General features: G+C 39.4%; 1 protein-coding gene across 1 annotated transcript; it reads left to right on the top strand.

Annotated features, from left to right (window-relative positions):
• The first annotated feature begins 9974 nt into the window (after nucleotides 1-9974).
• On the top strand, nucleotides 9975-11049 carry LOC136256527 (integrase/recombinase xerD homolog). The gene is made up of 4 exons (XM_066049504.1): nucleotides 9975-10002; nucleotides 10052-10270; nucleotides 10342-10737; nucleotides 10805-11049. The coding sequence occupies exons 1-4, from the start codon at nucleotides 9975-9977 to the stop codon at nucleotides 11047-11049; spliced, it is 888 nt and encodes a 295-aa protein (XP_065905576.1).
• The last annotated feature ends 9782 nt before the right edge of the window (nucleotides 11050-20831 follow it).

A 20831-nucleotide genomic window follows, 5' to 3' on the forward strand; every position in this document is an offset into this window, starting at 1 on the left:
ATCGGGCGAGGCTGGTCTCAGCCAGATGGTCAACAAACTTCAATCCACACCATATTCTGCACACAGGTACTTGACTTGGAGGTGATCACTGCAGTAAATGTTGCAGTATTTCCTGCAAGTCTGCTGTGCTCCAGATCACGAAACGTCTTTTTTTTCGCCAATCGGCGATGCACGCGACGCCACTACCAAATATTAATTAATTATATTAAACTACCTATACTCCAAAGTAAGAATGGACAACCTCTCAAAGCTTGAGAGAGAGTTTTGGCCCAAAAGAATAACATTGTAAATTACGACGGCAAAAAGTCGATCGAATTCAAGGTATTTCGCGTTATTTTCGCTAGAAGACATGGACGAAATTTGCTGCCACTCTAGTGTTTTCTTGATTAGACCTACCCCTACACATGACTATAGTTTGTAAGTCGATTTGAAGATATCGATTTTTTTTGGTTTGCATACCCTATCTACAGCATCTTGATGTCTCTGGTCCTTGGCTAACTCACCAGCTGCAGCAGCTACCCCAGCACAAGAAGAAGAGAAAGAAATGTGAGAAGGCTGGGTAGTGCTACGAACAGACACATCAAAATAAGCTGGACGACCATGCTGAAAATCAGGGTGGTAGCTACACATCACCTGGACAAGAATTATCTTCATAAGAAACACGTTGTTCCTTCAAAACTCCTGAGTGACTCTGGGACAAAGCATGACAAACAATGTCAACTAGAGCATCATGGCGACGAATTCTCATAGGACCATGAGAACATTCTAGAAGATGGTCACCAAATTGGTCAATGGAAGTAAGACACACATATAATGGGGAAAGTGGAAATAGAGGGATTCCGAGCCACAAACGAAGGCCAACAACAAACTCAGGACCAGGAATAGCCAGAGCAAGGGAGACTTGAGGAATAGCTTTGAGCCATCCACTGCTAGTACCAGATCAGTGAGAGAAAGCAGTAAGTCGAGCACAGTTTCGGATGTTGAAAGAAGCAAATAGTTGGTCATACTGATTTTGATCTAACAGAGCCTGTAAGTCCTGCTGGGTAGCAGAGGGAATAGATATCAGATGTAAACCTTTCAAAGGTAGCAACAGCATGTTCTTCATTTGGAAACACTAGATCATGAAAGTCCTGGGATAGAAGATGAGAAGCCAGGAGACGAATCATTATTAGCGTAGGGTATAATTTACGGACTGGACCGGACCAGCGTACCGAGTATGTTTTCAAATTCCGGAAACCACATAATAATGGACTGCATCTAATTCCGGACACTACTACCCGTGCACCGTAGCTACGTTGGATATCTATTCGCAGTGTGGGTGGGAGGTGACGTCTAATTGTCTAGCTAATAATCACGCACGGTGCAGCACTATAGTGTCGACAAGTGTAACCCATTAGGGCCTTAGCTCACTGTAAAAATTGTTTATTAAATAAGCTAAGGCAATGGATTGGAGTGAGCTGGCAAGATTGATTTAGCCAATTGAAGCAAAGAAAACAATAGCTGTGATATTTAGGAGCAGGAGACTACATGCAGAAAACTTTATAATTGCAGTCAACTCTGCATGTGATTAGCTAGCTAATGCACTTGTGACTTGATTTTCGTAGTAGCTACAAATAATACATTTGTATTATTAAAAAATTTCTTATTAAAATTTAAAATGTGCCATTGATGACTTCAAATGCCGTAACATACCATTTACCAAAGCTATGCACTGGAATTTGTGCACTTTATAGCTGGCTATAGTCCGTGCATTGAAAGTTAGGTACTTGGAGCCTTTATGACTGCATTAAAGAGGGAGGGAGGGACTGACTACTCATTACCAACCATAGGGGGTGACTACATAGAATGATGTGCATAGACTGACATGTAGTTAGCTAAAAGGATAACGTTTCTTTGCAATGTGGAAGTAATTCCTTTGTTGTCCGGCATATGCATCACTCCTCCGTTAATTGATGGTCCGGAAGGCCTCGAAAAATGCAGCTCTCTAATCCACACTGGTTGTGCTATGCACCTATAATTTTTATGCAAGAACAAGCAATGCAAGTACTTCAAAGCAGTGCAGTTTCAATTGCAGCTGATAGCCTGGTCCGGCTGATATATACATACCTAATCTTTGCCAGCTACAGTTGCTCCATCATTCACAGGTCCGCATAGTTTACAAAACATTCTTGACTGTTGATCTATTAGAGTATTTTAATGCACGGTGACTGCTCTATTAGAGAGTTTCGATCGCTTTAGCGGAACAGTGCGAAAGGGTCCAACAATGTTACAAAGAAACATCATGCTGTAAAATCTATTGACATGATAACCTTCATCAGGCATTTTCCGATGGTCGTTTCCGTTCCCACTTTCCGTTTCAGTTCCTGCTTTCCTAGAATTCTACTTACCCGTATCTGACTGTATGTGAGTGCATGCAGATTAGCTAATCTACAGGCTAACTCTATATGCATAATGATGAGCCACCCTTTGTCTAACTACCCAGCCCATAACAAACCATATCTTGACTGGATGTCCTGTTGCTCTTGATCAAGGCAGGTATACCTGGAAGTATGATTCAGTCCTACAGGTTCTCGTTCATGGACTCCAACAGCACTTACCTGACAGTTTTAAACTCTATGCTGACCTTCCAGGATATCTTGCTAGTGTCTGCCCTCCCAGCACTATTCCAACCAATCTTTCCTCCACCCTTAGCAGACCTGACTTGGTTTTAGTTTCCAATAATTCCATCTGTTTGTTTGAACTAACTATTCCCACCAATACCCAGCAACATCTTTTGGCTGCTAGAGCTAGGAAAGAAGACCGGTATAGCTATTTACAATATGACCTTCAGCTTTCTGGCTTATGAGTCTGTCAATCTCATTTCCATTGAGATTGGTTGTTTAGGCCATTTTATGCCTGACACAATTTCCCAAGTAGCCAATGCTTGTGAAATGGCAAAGAAGACCATAAGATCCCAGGCTGCTCGCATTGCTGTCTCCTGCTTATACAGAATTTTTAATTCTAGAGCCTCCCTGGACTGGGATTTATCGGTTTTCCTAAAATTGCATGCTATAATTATTATTTTTGTATTGTAATTTAATAGTGTAAGTCTTGCCAGGGCTCCTGTACTGTTTATCCAGTGCTTGGTACCCCTGAGTCTAGACCCCTGTACTTAAGTTGTCACTGTATTTTGTCTTAACAAAACAAGACATCTCTCTCTGGTGTGTGAAACAATTTATTTGTGGATGCCACATATTGTCTGTGGGAAGCCATATGCATTCACACATGTCAACATAGATTTCTTCACTGTGGTATATATACCAAATGGAAACAGTACTCACATGAACGACAAACTCCAGCTGTACAAACTACATTATATTATCATTTAATACAACTGTGCACCAGTGAGCCAATGTTAAGTCCATGCACCCATGGAAAATCTGCATGTGATTCTTATTGTATAAGGTCTTGGCTCAAATAATAAATGCACAACCACTGACTATTTTAACTTATAATTATATGCTTGTCAGAGTCCCATGTCTTGTGACAGGTAGCTAGCTCAGTATCACACCATCTGGTGTGAATTCATGAACTCTGCATTAGGATGCTAATGTGACAACATGACTATAAGAGGCTTGTATCTACAATAATTATCATTATCAATAAAACAAATCCATTACTGGATTAAGTAAAAAGTACACAAACTAGATGAATAAACAATTGGAAATTTTAAAATGGGAATAGGAATCGCTGAAAAAAGCCACCAAACAAGAAGGGATCGCTGGGGTGGTAATGTAAACCACAAATCCCTATTTTGACTTATTTCAAAATGACTAGAGCATGTAACTAAATATTTATGACAGATAGTCAAAATAGGAATTTGTGGTTTGCATTACCACCCCAGCGATCCCTTCTTGTTTGGTGGCTTTTTTCAGCGATCCCTATTCCCATTTTAAAATTTCCAATTTTTATTCATCTTATAACTGTGTTATGTTTAATTTATTTTGTTTGCTTGATGAAGTATTTCTCAAGTATGTAATTTTTGTATATTGTGTATATATCAAATATAGCTATTAGTAGCCAAGGGCGTCAGAACCGGGGGGCCAGGCCCCCACACTATTTTCAAAAGCATGTTTTCGCCCCCCACTTTTTGGACCAAGTACCAGTAGCCAATCAGCCAAAGTTATATACACACACAGAAATGCATACCTCCATACGAGAAGCCATACAACCATCACACAAAAGCACTCTGGGGTGTGGCATCACCAGTCCACCACAATCAAGCCATTCATTGTACTGTACGAGGCACTGTATTAAACACAAAAGCGCCTGTAATTTTATTTCTGTTCTGCTTGCACGTGATATCTGTTGTTCAAATATTTCCTGGATCCTGTGCAGTAAGAAGTTTGAACAGTAGAAAGAGTGTTATATCAGTGATGTGGGAAAGATTTAACTCAAATTGAGGGCAGTAACAGATCTAAGTCTAAGAGGGCAGTCACACTGTAGTGCATGAGTGCATGGGAGTTGCTGACTACCGACGATTAAACCAGACATTATTAAGACTTTATGGTGAAGTTGATTTATGAAGAAAACAAACAAGGATGTTGAAAATCAAAGTGGCCAACCATGAACGCAGTGTGGTATTCACGTGATCTACACTCAGTTTGGGAACACCTGCTAGAACAGACATCCCAGCTTATAGTTCCTTAAAGGTAACGATGTTCCACTTTGCGGATAACAACTATTAATGCTGTAATCCTTGTAGTGTGAAGTACGTAAAGCTCGCATAAAGAAAAGACCTTCATGTGACAATGATTTCTCATGTGATACATACATGCATCAAGCACATGCAGTAGGTGTAGAGGAGCATAGCGGCGGGTGTAGGGAATGAAGAGATATAGCTATGCAGTATAGGTGTAGGACTATTAGCTAGTGATAACACACCCCACAACACCTTTATATAAACGCACATATGAACTGCATGGGTACAGAGGAGCCATATCAATGGGACCCTGTGTGTCTGCATGGGTTTATGGTTAACTGGTCATGGCTATCTTTGGCCCCCACACTCTGAAAATCGTTCCTACGCCTTTGTTAGTAGCTTTACCAGATCTAATAATAAACTGAATAAAGTGAACTATTTCAGTGTTGCACATTAGTGACTTCTGTTCAAACATACTTATGCCCTTTATGTTGTAGATCAAAGCATTTAGCACCCTGGGTGAATACAGCTTGTTGCATCATCAATCACTTGACTCAGCATATTCCACTATGGCATTGTCTTGTGCCTAACTGTGTAATGGAAAACAAGACAGTAACATAATTTGTTCCAGCTACATGCATGGAGGAAGAACTATAAAGAGGCTACATGCATAGAACATAACAAAACATGCACATATGATCAAAAAAATAGAACCCGAAGTCAAAACGGCAACTCCACATTATATATTCATTAATAAAATGTAATTATGCGTTTAATTTAATAGTATGGTCCACAATCAAACATCAAAAATTCTAAATATCTTGTGTAATTGAAAAAACTGTGTTTTTACCATCAACTTTGTAATGTTTGTGTGTTTTAAGCAGCAGTTGTGTTGGCACTATTGCTGCATTATGTTAGCTATCATAATAGCCTACCATACGTGCTGACATATTTACAATGCAAGCAATTGATCTAATGCTGCATACATACATACTAGCTATAACAACATAGTCTCGTAATCGCAGCACGCACTTTTAAATGGCCGCACTTATAATCTCTAATCAATATGCCCAGCCACAGACTATGGGTCTGCTAGAACAACACTATATATAGGTGATGATCACACATTATACCTTCTCGAATATTTGCTCAGGCTCGCCCCTCAATGCTGTTAGCATCTGTCTAGTTCATCAATAAGTTGTACCTTTCCACTTGGACCACGTTTATCTGCTCCAGCTGGTCAGTCACTTTTGAAATCAGATCCCCAATAATTTAACTGCTTTTGTTTTTTTTCGAATGGGTTTCTTCAGCGAGTTCTAACACGGCGGAAGCGTCTGTCGCATTATCACCTTGCATAAATCTCGTTCCGTAACAGGTTCTATCAACCGGCTTTCATGACAAGGTAGCATTATGACTTTAACCATGAAATTTCATAGAATTATATGGTAGAATGTAGTCGTAATGGTTACTGAAGTGTGTGCCTGTAGCAATTTTCAATACATTTCATGTGGATTTTTCTACGTGATACCATAAATGGGTGTGTACCCTTACGCATGAAATAATCATGCAAGTTTGTGCATTTCACTTAAAGCATTCACAGGTTTGTTATACCAAGCATAAAACTAACTCGTTCTGGAGTACGGAGTGATTCTGACATGTCAACAACTTCATATTCTAATTAATGCACGATGCGCTAGAAAGTCTACTTACAGTCAGCACGACAATGCGCAAAGAAAAAATCTGTTAAAAGAAATTATCACACAAAGTAAAAGATATAAACAGAATACACAGCAATTTCTACAAAGTACACTTCAGTCCTGAGCAACGAAGTCATATGCTACGATCATCAGCATCACACGTGAGCTTACCCTACCCCTCTGTAGTCACTCACTTGATGCTTCTATTTAATACCCATCACATGGGATAGTGCTCTTAACAATCTATCAAATTCCATGTAGAATTACTTCATTACCAATCTAAAAGGTAACTACTGTAATATTTTATGTTAATTGTAAGTTTAAGCGAGTGAGGCTGGTTTTTTGAAGTGGCTATAATTCTGCTACCATTAGCAATGATTTACAAGAGTTAACTGCAGTGTATGTTAGTGGCTATGAATTGCATGTTTACAATAAAATAGTTTAGCAGCTTAAATAATCATTTTTCAGCATAGGTGATTGTAAAATGCATTCTTGTAGTGGGAATTATTAACTAGAAATTTTGAGCAGGCGATATCTAGCATGCCTATAAGTAGAAGAAAACAAACTCTAGCACAATCCTAGTTACTGGGTTACCATTGGAAACAGTGCACAACCTACTAAAAACAATTTTTCTACTCGGCACACAAACCAGTCGTTCCATTCCATCAATTACAACTAGCTGGTTTAGAGATCAGAGACATACCAGTTACCTCACACAATGATGTAGACCAAACAATGATATGTGACATTCAGCGAGCTGTGAGCATACTGGTGGCAAAAGTAAGTTTAGATCAACAAAATAGTATGTAATGAAACTATTCATAGGCAATTTTACCATTAATGTTGCTGGATGCATACACGCACAAAGTTTGATGGTGGTGAGCAAATCACGGTGAGATCTTGACAAGGGAGATATATGCATATATATATATACCACTTTCACACCTCACTTCAAAGGGAAAAGAAGGTGTATAAGTGGTATAATAGCACTGCTATCAGTGCTCAGGAATGCATTAACGAGAAATGGAGGTAGTATATACAAGCTATATCCCTCCTAGGAGGGATATAACTTGTATATACTACGGTACCACTCAAACGTAACGTCGTACTTGCTCACAGCAAGTGATTAAAAAATCACGAAGCAAAGGGCATGGCACCCGTTTCCCTCGTAAGTATTCATCTCATACGAAACGGGATGAATACTCATGAAGGAAACAGGTGCCACACCCTTTAATTAGTGAGTTTTTTAATCACTTGCAATCGAGCGGTGCAAGCGAGTGCGGCATTACGTTTGAGCAGTCTTGTACCTCCCATTCTCATTAATGTATGCCAAGCATTCTCAGAAATCATCTGATTTCTTTGATGAAACTCTGTGATCTCCTTTGCTTTAATATAGTGACATTTCACAGGATTGATAGTGGGTTTTAATTTTGTAAAGTGAGCCGAAGCATAGATCATGAACTTGGGGAAGAAGATAGAGTTTCATTGTTTTACTGAATGAAGAAGGTCACAAGTTAGTTTATATTGTTGTTTTGATTGTATAGTCATGTGGCAATGTCCAGACACTAGGCGTAGCGCTAAGGCCACTTCAACTAAATCTTTTGTTTCTCGGGCGAAATTCAGCCAAATAAAAGTCGGTAGGTCAGTAAAATAAAAATAAAAATAGGCTATTTTGCTAGCTGAAGAGTGATATTGCGAGTCAAACGGTGGCTAAGCTACATTACGGTTGCTGTATCACTTGTGAGTAGGCAGCTATATGTTGAGATATTTACTTTTTGAGAGCTTAAAGATAAATTTGCAACTCCTTCATGGCGTTATCACTCTTTGCAAGGTGATCACGTGATTAACATAATTATTTTATGCTGAAAAATACAGGGTCGGTCGGGCCCGAGAAACAAAAGATTTAGTTGAAGTGGCCTAAATTGATTTGGCCATTAGTGTTAACAATATTACTCACTACTTTAGTTATTCATGGCTAATAAAGTATAGAGCTGTACCGATAATCAGATCGGCCAAAATATTGGCCACCGATATGGCAATTTTTACCAATATCGGCATCGGTACAGATACGAGGACCGATATCGCTACCGATATTTATACAGCAATAGTTTGTACATAAATGGATTATAATATTGGTTTTCTACGTTATCCATGTGGCTGTTCAGTAGCAGTGGCTTATTGTTCACTGGACAGCAAGCGCTATGTACGAGAAGCCATACAAATACATGCGATTCTAGTGTTTGTTGCTGGAAAGCTTATCAGTCTTAAATAAATGAAGCAGTTATATATATAGTACCTTTGTAATAAAAGAACAGTCACAAGAAAACCTACTGTATCAGCCTTCACACAAGCCAATAAAATGCGGAGTAATGCAGAAATATCCGTTTAAGGTTCCATGGGAGTATGCATAAAAATGTTTGTGGGTGCCTAATTGTCTGGATTGCACAATAGAAACCCAAGCCACTATTACCACAGGCATAGAGTGAGCAATGAATATATCCACATGTTGTTGTAGAGTAGGTACAGTACACTTTTGCATAGACTAACTATGACTTTTGTTTGTAACGCAAATATCGGATCAACTATTGGTTATCGGCTTCTTTTGGTGGTATCCATATCGGATATCGGTACATGCCAAAATCCCATATCGGTACAGCTCTAATAAAGTAAGTACTCTAGTGCACTTGAATCATCTTTATATTGCTGTTTTGACAACTGGCGTGATGTCACATACCCATAGTGACTGGGCGTGGCACTTAATAGACTAGGCCATTATAGCGCTGTAAACATATTCACTGCTTTAGTTTATTCATGGCTAGTATAGTAAGTAATTATAGTGTCACTCAAGCTTCATTATTAGCTGTTCAGCTGGCATTTGGGTTTCCTGTGTTTAATTGCATACCCACAATCGAAGTGATCTGCATGCTCGTGTCGATACACTTACGTTGGGCCTCTCAGCAGCACTTTGTCGTGCTTTTACGACATTATCCACAATCGAAATTCACATGGTCCCATGTAAATACACTCGCAAAGCATTCCTGCAGTTTCCTCACACTTGCAGATGAATCACCCAAGTGGAATATATTAGTTGTAACATGGACACTTGTGATTTCCCTGAAATATACACACGAGCACTCGGGCTGTGCCATCGTGCTTGTGCGTATATATTTCAGGCAAATCAGTTGTGCCCATGTTACAACTACTACATACATATATATCAAGCATCACAGAATGTGTAGACAGAATACTTATTAGGTAATTTTATTTTCATATTATTTTGTAACTTTTGTCCTTACCTGGAATCAACCAGGGCTGGTACTGGGGTAGTCAAGTGTGTTAATGTACCAGCCTAGGTGCTGGGGTAGTCAAGTGTTTTAGTGTACCAGCCCAGGTGCTGGGGTAGTCAAGTGTTTTTAATGTTTAATGTACCAGTCTAGGTGCTGGGGTAGTCAGGTGTTTTAATGTTTAATGGACCAGCCCAGGTGCTGGGGGTAGTCAAGTGTTTTAATGTTTAATGTGCTAGCTTAGCTGCTAGTTGTACATAGAATGTTATACTTTATAATTACGGAAACACAGTTATCAGTCTCTTAGTAAGCATGAATGATAAGTGCAATGGGATTCAAGGTCACCTATGCATGGAGATATTGTATCACATGTTGTGTTATTACCACAGATGTCCAGACGACAGGGACCTGGCTCATGCTGAAGGACCTTGAGGACCCTGAGCTGGCTAGGCTTGCTTCGCAGCTACCATCCACAGTGCTCAAGAGCAGAGCAAACTCATCCACCAAGAAATACCTAGAAGCTTTTCAACGGTGGCGCTATTGGGCTTCAACTCATAACCTGCCAGTATTTCCAGCTAAGGAGCAGCACATTGCCTTGTATCTGCAGAGTATTGCCTTGAATCCAAATCAGCTGCAGAAGAAGCTGTCAATGTGATCAAGTGGGCTCACACACTAGCAGGGCTAGAATCTCCAGCGAATGCAACATTTGTACAAGCTACACTGCAAGGAATAAGGAGATCGTGTTGCAAGCCTGTGCGGAAGAAGAAGCCTGTGACTGTAGACATGCTGGCTGACATGGTTGAGAACATGAACTCTCATCCAACTCTGGCAAACATGAGGATCACTACCCTGAGCCTGCTGGCTTTCGCAGGTTTCCTCAGGTTTGATGAGGTCATTCACATTAGGGCTAGTGATGTCACTATTGCTGAGGGAATGGCCAAACTTCAGATCCCACGTAGCAAGACTGACCAACTCAGGCAAGGAAGTGAAGTATTAATTGCCAGGACAGGGATGCCGACTTGCCCAGTAGGAATGTTGGAGCGGTACATGGCTAAGGTCGGGTTGGACACCACAAGTGAGCTTTTCCTGTTTAGAGGGATTACCATGCAGAACCAGTGGTGGTGTGAGACTAAGAGGTACAGGTCTGCTCAGTTATACAACTGTGAGAGAGCAGTTTAGGGGCAAGATGTTGGAACTGGGCTACCCTGTTTCAGGATATGGTCTGCACAGTCTCAGGGCAGGTGGTGCTTCCGCTGCAGCCCAAGCAGGGGTCCCAGACAGATTGTTCCGCCAGCATGGAAGGTGGAGATCAGAGACAGCTAAAGATGGCTACATTGAGGACTCTGTGGAGAACCGCCTGACAGTGTCCAAGAGCATAGGGATATGACAGTATCTTTATTAAGGGGATACTTGTGGTGGTGTTTATGGAGGGGTAACATCTGGTGCTAAGCTGCAGAGTGTGAACCAACACTAGTCCTTCTTTGTTACTCTAATTGTTTGTTAAATTAAATTAACTAGTAGCCGCGCCTGCAGCTGCACACCAGTATGTGTTTGTGTGAGTATCTCGGGTATGAGGAGGGAGATGTATTTTATGTCGGTTGAGCTTGCGAATTAGACAGAAAATAATCTCCCGCCGTAATACATTGCGCATGTGTGTGCACGTGATTCATGTGTGAGTATTTATATAGCTAAAGTGTGAACGCATGTTCATTCTAGGCTGACAGGTGCGACAGTGTTGGCTGGCCCACCCCCCCCTCCCAGTTGTGTCTGGTGTATATCCTTAACAGATTTAGATAATGGTGAAGATTTTGCTGCTAACTCTCTGGACTTTTCGCACACAGCACGCATTGTATTTAATAGGGTGGATACGCTTGGTTTTTTCCGGTTAGGGGCAGCCACAACTTAATTTTTTTTTTAAAAAAGCCCCTATCAGTTTTTTCCCTTAGGCTCACTTGGGCACAGTGGGTCTTAAATTAATTGCACTGCGTAGGCCCCCACCCTGGTTAGGCACAAGTAGGGAGTCTTTTAAGTTAATATGTATAGTTAGTGTTTATAACATTATTTTAAGTTTTGTAATTAGTGTATGTAGTGTTTGTTAAATTAAATGGACTAGTAGCCGTGCCTGCAGCTGCACACCAGTATGTGTTTGTGTGAGTATCTCGGGTATGAGGAGGGAGTTGCACATTGTCCAACAACGCAAATCATGTCACATGATAAGGTGGTAGTTTCACACGTGACAGCTGCAATCATATCACGTGATAAGGTGGTAGTTTCACACGTGACAGCTTAAGGCTGTGGACACAAAGTAATCTAATCCAAAACAGCCAAGCTGTAAAAAAAACAGTGCAGCCCTCAAAAAGGCTATGGTGAAAAAAGATGTGAAATCCAAGGTGGCGGCCAAGAAAAGGCTGTGATGGTAGGTTAATGGTAAAAATTTTAATAACGACAATTCAGGTGAATTTTTGTGCCGCTTGGTCTTAGCAAAAAAATCACCTAAATTGCCGTTATTAAAATTTTTACCATTAACCTACCATCACAGCCATTTCTTGGCCGCCACCTTGGATTTCACATCTTTTTTCACCATAGCCTTTTTGAGAGCCGGACTGTTTTTTTACAGCTTGGCTGTTTTGGATTAGATTTCATTTCTTTTTGTATTTGTATACCATAGGCCGGCTTTGGGACTTTTTTAACCTGTCTTTTTTTTCTTTACCACAGGAAGAAGAAAAGATGAAGCAGATGTACTTTAAATATCTGATTTTATCAGTAAATGTACAAATTATATATATAATACATATATTTATTACAGAACTCTCCATGGTGGTTTCTTTGTAACTGAACACTCTACAAGGTGACTTCTTCTTGCTGCCCTCTCTACAGGGTGAATTGTTAGTAGCTGAACAATCTACAAGGTGACTTCTTCTAGCTGATCTCTCTACAGGGTGATTTGTTTGTAGCTGAACTCTCTACAAGGAAACTACTGGCTGATCTCTCTACAGGGAGATTTGTTTGTAGCTGAACTCTCTGCAGGTGATTTGTTTGCAGCTAAACTCTCTACATGATGGTTTCTTTGTAGCTGAACTCTCTACAAGGTAACTTCTTCTATTGATCTCTCTACAGGGCGGTTTGTTTGTAGTTGAACTCTCTACAGGTGATTTGTTTGCAGCTAAGCTCTCTACATGGTAGTTTCTTTGTAACTGAACTCTACAAGGTGATTTCTTCTAGCTGATCATGAACTATCCCTTTCCATAGTTGCATGAACTCCCTACAAGGTAAATTTTTCTAGCTGATCTCTCTACAGGGTGAATTGTTTGTAGCTGATCTCTCTACAGGGTGACTTGTTTCTAGCTGATCTCTATACAGGTTACTTGTTTCTAGCTGATCTCTTGAATTCTCTTCAGGGTGACTGCTCTATTAGGATGACTGCTCTATTAGAGTATCTCGATCTCGCACTTGCAGCACCAAGTTGGATTTCGTGTTATAACTCCGTGACTTTAAGTCTGATTCTTCTACACCATTGAAGAGCCTTTCTTAGATGATTACTCCATCTATACAGCGATTTTCAAAGCATTATCCCAAGCGGTTTATCTGGTAGGCATGGCAAGTAGTAGTTTTTTATTAGCTAATCTCGATTGCGTAATTGTTACACACTGTTGGTTTTTCGTTGTATCTTCCTGGTTTTTAGCTCGATTTCTTTCAAACCACAAAAGGTTTGAGGTTCAATAGTTAACCTATTCACCCACCGATTTTCAGCTTCTTCCCATACGCGGTTTACCCTGTAGGCGTGACAACATATTGGTGTTATTTTTCGTGAATAATCGATCATAAATCTTTTCCTGTTTATCGTATCCTAGCCAAAGTTTGTACAGAGATGCGCCTTTATGCCCCCCTTCAGTGTGCCAAATTTCAAGGCAATCGGATATAGCGTTCGCGTTTTATAACAGTTTTTGTAAGTGTGCGAAAAGAGAAAGAAAAATAAGAAGAAAACAAACGAATAAACTAAGCCAATTTTTGAAGTCGCATATCTCGGGAACACTTGAAGCGATTTCGCTCAAATTTGGAATGTGGAGTGCTGAAGGTGGAGGGAGTGTCCACAGCAAAAATCGTCTTGTTTCATCAAGGCAGCACAGAGCTACGGAGGTGTGAAAATTGTGTTTTCTTTCTTCCTGTCAATATATTCACGGGTGTTACGCGCCGGCTTCTTGGGCCGCACGACACACTACCGTGTGTCTTGATATAACATGTAATATTATTATAGTTACTTTATTTTGAGGGTAATATGTAACTGTAACTAAATAGTTCAGTTGCAAGTAATATTTAATACGTAACTACCTGTAGTTACTTTTAAAAAGTAACTTGCCCAACATTGTACTGGGGACAACTCATGTTTCCATAACATCATGTCGATTAATGAGAAGTTTAGAATGCATAAATATTTGACAACAATGAATTAAGAAAAATCAAACTCCTAATCATGAAAAGTGATTGATAGTGTACATGTGGGGTTTACAGTATCCCGTAACCTATATATATATTTTTTAATTCCGTAGCAACTTGTTGAAAGTTTTTTGGTCAATCTGAAAGCTTGTTTGAGCTTAGTTTTACCATAGATAATATACCCACTCTGGATTGGAAACTGCGCCGCGTGCCCATAGACTTTGTACAAGAACCAGTGTCCTTAGGCTGGTTTCGCACCTCAACAAATTTAATCCTATTACAGCAGAACGGTGGCATTAACAACTTTACTTTGTTACGAGAATGACTTGTGGTGTTGTTATGATAATTGTTTGGGTTAGTTTGACCACTTCGCTTCACCTTTGGTCAGAAGGCTTACAATGGCGGACTACATGCTTTTTTGGAAGCACATTCTTGGCTAAACTAAGTGCTGTAGGTAAAAAAAGAAAGTATCACAAGGTTAACTATGCTATAAAGAATTGCCTCGGCTAAATAATATGCCTTCCCATAACTTCTTTGGCAGGTTTTTGGGATGGTATTTTTCGGCAAAACTGGAAGCGCATTCTCTCTGTGATTCTAAACAGTATCGCTACACAATTTATATTATGAAGTCATTAAATAATGCTCCATGGTATGGTCTGAGTGTGAAGGGCATAGCGTACAGGGTTTTGGTGTTTTCCTTGAATGTGTCCAAACCATCTAATCTCACGTTCAGTTTTGCTTCTACTGTTCGCACAATAAAGAGCCAATTTGCCTCGAAACTCGCTGTTGGCTTCCAAAACACCTTGAGAAAGAACTATTTACCAGTGGTGAGTCTTGTTTTGCCCAGAGAAACTTGTCTTGTTATTGAAGGGGGTGCGAAACCAGCCTGTAACCAATGGCGCTTACTAGTTTCCAATCCAGGGGGGTATATTATCTATGGTTTTACCTAACCAATACTGCCTCATTGTCGTCAGGGAAAATTGAGGCTGTTTTTTGGGTGATTTTATTTCGTGGGCCACATCTACTCCTTTGTGATCCCTACTAACACTACTATCGTAGTAGTGATGCATCGATTAATCGGTAAATAATCGGAAATAGGTTTATTGGCCAAATTTCAGCAATATCAGTATTGGTAATTATAGAGGACTTGCACGCGTGAAGCAACGGTTGCTAGGCGGACATGTATCGGGACAACTTTCTATGGCGCATATTGGGTCAGAACAAAGGTAACGAGATTTGTTCACTAAGCGCTGGGTATAGTGACACTGGGAGGCAGGGCTGGTTTCGAAATAAAAGATCTCATCATTGGCTTTGTGAAATAGGTGGCTAATTAAATTTCAATACATTACTCACCAATTCTAACTTCTTCGCTGTTTTTAACGAGCTGGGTGGTATTTACAACATAACTCAACACTGATTCGCTTCATTACAGCCTGTACCAAATCCCGAGAAAGCGCCTTTCAGCCACAACACTGTCCCGAAACAAGGCCGACAGCTGCAGTTGCTTAGCAATTATGATAATTTACGTCACGCTGCAAGTCCTCTATTAGCAGATTATTTTGCCGATTAATTGTACTGACCTTGATGGTATTGTTTTCATAAAAATAAGACAAAAATGAAGTTTAGAAATGGCAATTTTACAAAATATGTGTGAAAGTTTGGTAAACATAAACATCGGATCGGTTATCGGTATCGGCCATTATATGATTTTCAATATCAGCTAATCAGATAATCGACAAAATCTCTTATCGGTGCATCACTATATCGTAGTGTATGATTATGACGGTTTGATATCCATGTTCTTCTGAGCATGCACAGAGTAAATAACAGCTTCAGGCGGTAGCCTAAGAAGGATTCAGGTGGTGGATAAGAAACTAATAATTACCAATTAGGGCCTAATAGGGGAAAAATGCATGTATTTGTATTGGACAAGGGAATCACAAGGAATGACGAGGTTTTTGAATCAGCTTGACCAACCTGAGATTGTGAAAGGGATAAAAAGCAGATATTACATCACTTTACTGATTAATTCTTCAGAATTAAGTGTAGACTTTGTATTCTGTGAAATTGACCATTGGTAATGGCTAGATTTGACAAAATGTACAGAGTGAACCACCGCGCCTCTGACTAAAACTCACCGAACACACCATGCACGCTGGTTCACAAACACCTACACGAGGGGTCGGTCACTCGGAAAATTCACGACGATATTTCCAATTTGGGCACCAAATTTCATATTTCATACCACATTTCACTTAATTTCAAATTCCACTTCACATTTCACTTAAATTTCACATTTCTACGTGCATTTCACATTTCTGCGTACATTTCATATTTCTGCGTACATTTCATATTTCTGTGTACATTTCTACTGTAACATCAAACTCTTTAGTTTCTTTATAAAGTTAGGCGATCCACTCAAAGGCTACAGCATATGTTTCTGTAATACCTGCAGTGCTGGTCACTGTAAAGGTGTGTAATAATGATAATAATAATGGGATGTGTGGGGAATATTTTTCCCCAGTAGTAGGGCTTGAAATGAGTACAGGCCAAAAGTAGTGACGTCACTGCTAACAGTAGTGAGTATTGTGGCGGATCGAGAGAGCAATTCACTACTAAATGTTTACAGTGTATACACTGCATGACTTGTGTATCTCTAAATCGCCCATTAATTGTAGTGGGAAAATGGATGTAGAAGTCAGGCTTGTCGAATCATCATCATTGTCGAATCCCCCACACATCCCGCAACATTGATGGCCTGGCATGCAAGCATATACTGACCTTGAGGGAAAGCTCCCTTTGTCTGATTGAACTGTTTATGTATGCATTTTAATAACAAAAAAAAAGCTTATAGCTACTGACCTTGAGTATAGTCAAGTTCAGTGCTGGTTACTGTGAAGATTAATTAAGCACTGTACAGTCAGTATATAGTTTGTTGTTGGGCATGCGTAGCTATATAAATATACTGGTGCATCTCTGTAGATCACACTTATCATAAGAACATCATTTAGTCACATGATTACAAATGCCCACTAAAATCTCTACAGCATTATCTTAAACAAAACACTATAAGGTAGCTTGATAAAACATCTTAAAGTTTATGTGGTTTCAGCGTAACATACTAATCTTCTTTACATTTTACACAGATCCATTCATCATCTTCACAGAAACTCGGAACACACTCTTTGTGATACCACCTGCTGCACTGTTCACAAAGTACCATCATGGTGCCATTATCTGATAACAGACAAATGGGACAAATTTCAATTACATGAACAGAGCAATCATCACAACTCAATCGACGCTTCTTGGATACAGGAAAAGTGGAAAAAGATAAGGTTTCCAAACAAGATACAAGATAATCCCTTATTTCAACTTGACGGTAAACAGATAAACAAGGGTTATTTCCAAATACTAGTGAAGTACAATAAGCCAAAGCGTAGACACCACAGTCTGCAGAGCCAACTTGCTTGATGACATTTTTAACTTTAACTGTGACTGGGCATTTCGGCTTCAGCAAAGCTACAATAGCTTGCTCAACAGATAGTGGAACATTACTAAAAGAGGAATCATAAAGATTTACTGTATGCTCATCACAACCTATTGTGGAAATAGTAACCCAGTGCTTCAAGATGTATGACCTGAATGGCGTGTTTAGGATTTCTGAGCTGAGAATTCAATTTAGAATTTTGCAACAAAGTTGACTGAAAACCTCCGAAGTGTGGAAATTGCTTCTTGAGTAATCCACATGCAAAGTTAATGATTGTGTCTGTTAATTGCTTTTTCAGTCTCAATAAGATGTTTATCTTTTATAGTTAATTTGTGTTTACCATGGGTTACCCAAAATGGTATAACATTTGACATGTTGTCGATCTCATCATCTGATGACAATACTACAATTTCATTATTGTAATTCTGCTTGGTGATACTTGCTCCAATTGTTGTAATTGTACAGTTGTGAATAAAAGATGCCGTGTCTTCATTTATCGTTAATTCTCTTGCTGTGTATAGATTGGAATGTGAATGATAATTAATTATGGTACCCTTCACTTCTGTGCATGTATGTTGCACTTTAGAGAAACATCCTTCTGACAATGTGGAAATATATATGCCTTTGAAATTTGCGTATAGGCAACAGTCCGATCATTTGTATAAGTGAACGTGCGTTGCTCACTGGTACTAGATGTACATATGAACCAAGAACAAAGTGCTCCAATGTTAGAGTGGATAGAGACTTTACTTTCTTTAACCTGTCTGTCTCTCTTCAACTTCTCTTTGTATTTGGCGAATTGATCTACTCTAACTATGCTGATACCATTTACCAACTTATCCCAAAAACCCAGAACTCTCCCAATTTGATATCATTTTTTACTTTTGGGATAGAGCTATCGATATTTGTAGAAGGTAATAGCAATTTTGTGCTAGTATTATAGGGCTGCTTAGCTCTTACCCTAAACAGACGATCATTTGACACACGTTCCCCTTCTTGTAAAAGCCAAACTAAAGTAGATTTCCTGATATATATAGGTTCACCATTGTGAATTACTTCAAGGAACCTTTTGTCCAGTTTCATTTTAGTTGGTTTGTCATTGCTTGTAGTACTTTGTTCAACTGGATTGTATAGCGGAATAGTACTTTCATCAGATCCGTCGATATCTGCATTGATTATCTTCTTTCGACATACAAAATTAATTTGTTTCTTCAAGGGTTGATCAATTATTTCATACCTGTACATTACTTCTAATTCTTCCATTATATCTTTGCATTCTCGTACACTTAGCTCTGACTCTGTTGGTATATCCATTTCTTTCTGTCTGTCCATTTCTTGCACGTCAAGTTTGCTATCATCTTTTACATTGTCATCATTTTCTTCTACTATATCTTCTCCCCATAATTTTCTTCTACATCACCAAATGACACATTGTCCCAGTTATCACTCTGCACTAGTAAATCTTTCATACCCAGATCTTCAATGAAATTCTTGGCTTTTTGCAATGCCGATCTTACAGCCTCTTCTATATTTGCATTTGTAATGGTCTTTACAGAGTGTTGGTTTTCTCTATCATTACTCTTAGCAGTGGTGTTTGGGAAAATGATACCAGTGCTACTGCTTTGAGACTCTATCTCAATTTGAATTTGCAATTTGTGAATCCTCCTTAGCAAGCCAAGAATATTGAAATTCACCATTGTGGAAAAGGTAGGAGTCATGCTCCTAGCAGCACGGAAAACTTTTTCGCATGGCTGTGAGCCAAGCAACCACGGGCAAAAGAGATAATCAGCTCCAATTGATTTACTTCTGTCCCTTAATAGCATCAGAAGCAAGATTAGTGCATGAGCATTCAGCTCAATACAAATGTAACTATTTAACGAAATATAGTTGGTACTGTATTTCTTGCAGCAGACGATCCACTGCCTCCAGTATCTTGTGAAAAACAGAGCAAACCAGGCTTCTTCTATGCGACGCAAAGGACTCAGCTGCTTATCTAAGTAGCTGTCTAAAATGCTTTTCATCATCTGTATGTAACATCTTGTACCCTTTCAGTCAGGAAAACTATCTAACAAAGTTAACACATTTGTACTGATTATTCGATTCACAGCTTCACAATTTTGCCTGTCTTGATGGTCAAAATCTTTAAATCGTAAATTATGCTGCTCTTTGTGATATGTTGCTTGAAGCAAGTGAAGGTGTGAGGCTAATGCTGAATATTTACCCATTGGTAAAACTTGTGATAAAGTAAGTAACCATGCTTTCAGTTTCACACCCAAATGCACTGTATCTTGAACAAAGCAAACAGCCTCTTCAACTTCGATGAAAAACCAAGATTTCCAAGCTTTTGGCACTGAGCCCACCAATGACACACCACTTTCAAGTGAAACGTAGTCACATTTCTTTGAAGTGTAATTGTACAACTTTGACATCACACGCATTGATGTTAACAACCTACTATCCCCATCAGCACCGAAACTGATCACCTCAACATTTCTTTTCTTACACTCCTTCACAATGTACTTCCATCGTAATGCCACCATGTTAGCATCAAAGCAGTTATCAGTACCAATTAAGCACAAACAAAATGGTGGTGTGTTTGGTGAAAGTGACTGTGCCATGTAAACATAAGCACTGGAAGCTTTTTTATTATTTTCAAACATTGCTTCTATTGTGCATAAAGAGCTTGCCTGAAATGACCCAGGTAACGGTAACAAATCTTTGTCAAGTGGCAAGACAAAGCCAACTAACTTATCCTTGGCTTGATCGTACTCTACTCTAGATATTACTCTTGTAGCATCCTCTGATATAGACACCACTCTAGATGCACTGTATGCTTTTAAATGAGCAACAAGCAGATCAAATGAAAATTTGCCTTCAATCAATGGAGTATACCGCTTTGCAGCTTCTCGTTTGACAGTAGATAATGATGGAAGAGCCTCTGGCATATTTTTATGAAGTCGTTCATATCCAGAGGATCCTGTCCACAGTAGCACTGAAAGTGAAAATTTCTTTACTATTTCAGTATGTCTTCTTGCTTGTGGCACACATTTACAATTTTCACAAGCAGTGTACAGCAGCTCACGAAACAATGATGTGGAAAAATGTTCAGGAAGCAATGAGTCAGACTCCTTATTGGTATGTGGCGGTGGTGTAAAATCTTCCAGAGCCTTTGAGATTTTGTCAACAAAAGGACAGTAATTGGTCAATAAATACTGATTAGGGACAAATTTTAAGTACAGCTTGCT

The sequence above is a fragment of the Dysidea avara genome, chromosome 5 (genome assembly GCF_963678975.1).
Source record: "Dysidea avara chromosome 5, odDysAvar1.4, whole genome shotgun sequence".
Taxonomy (NCBI): Eukaryota; Metazoa; Porifera; class Demospongiae; order Dictyoceratida; family Dysideidae; genus Dysidea; species Dysidea avara.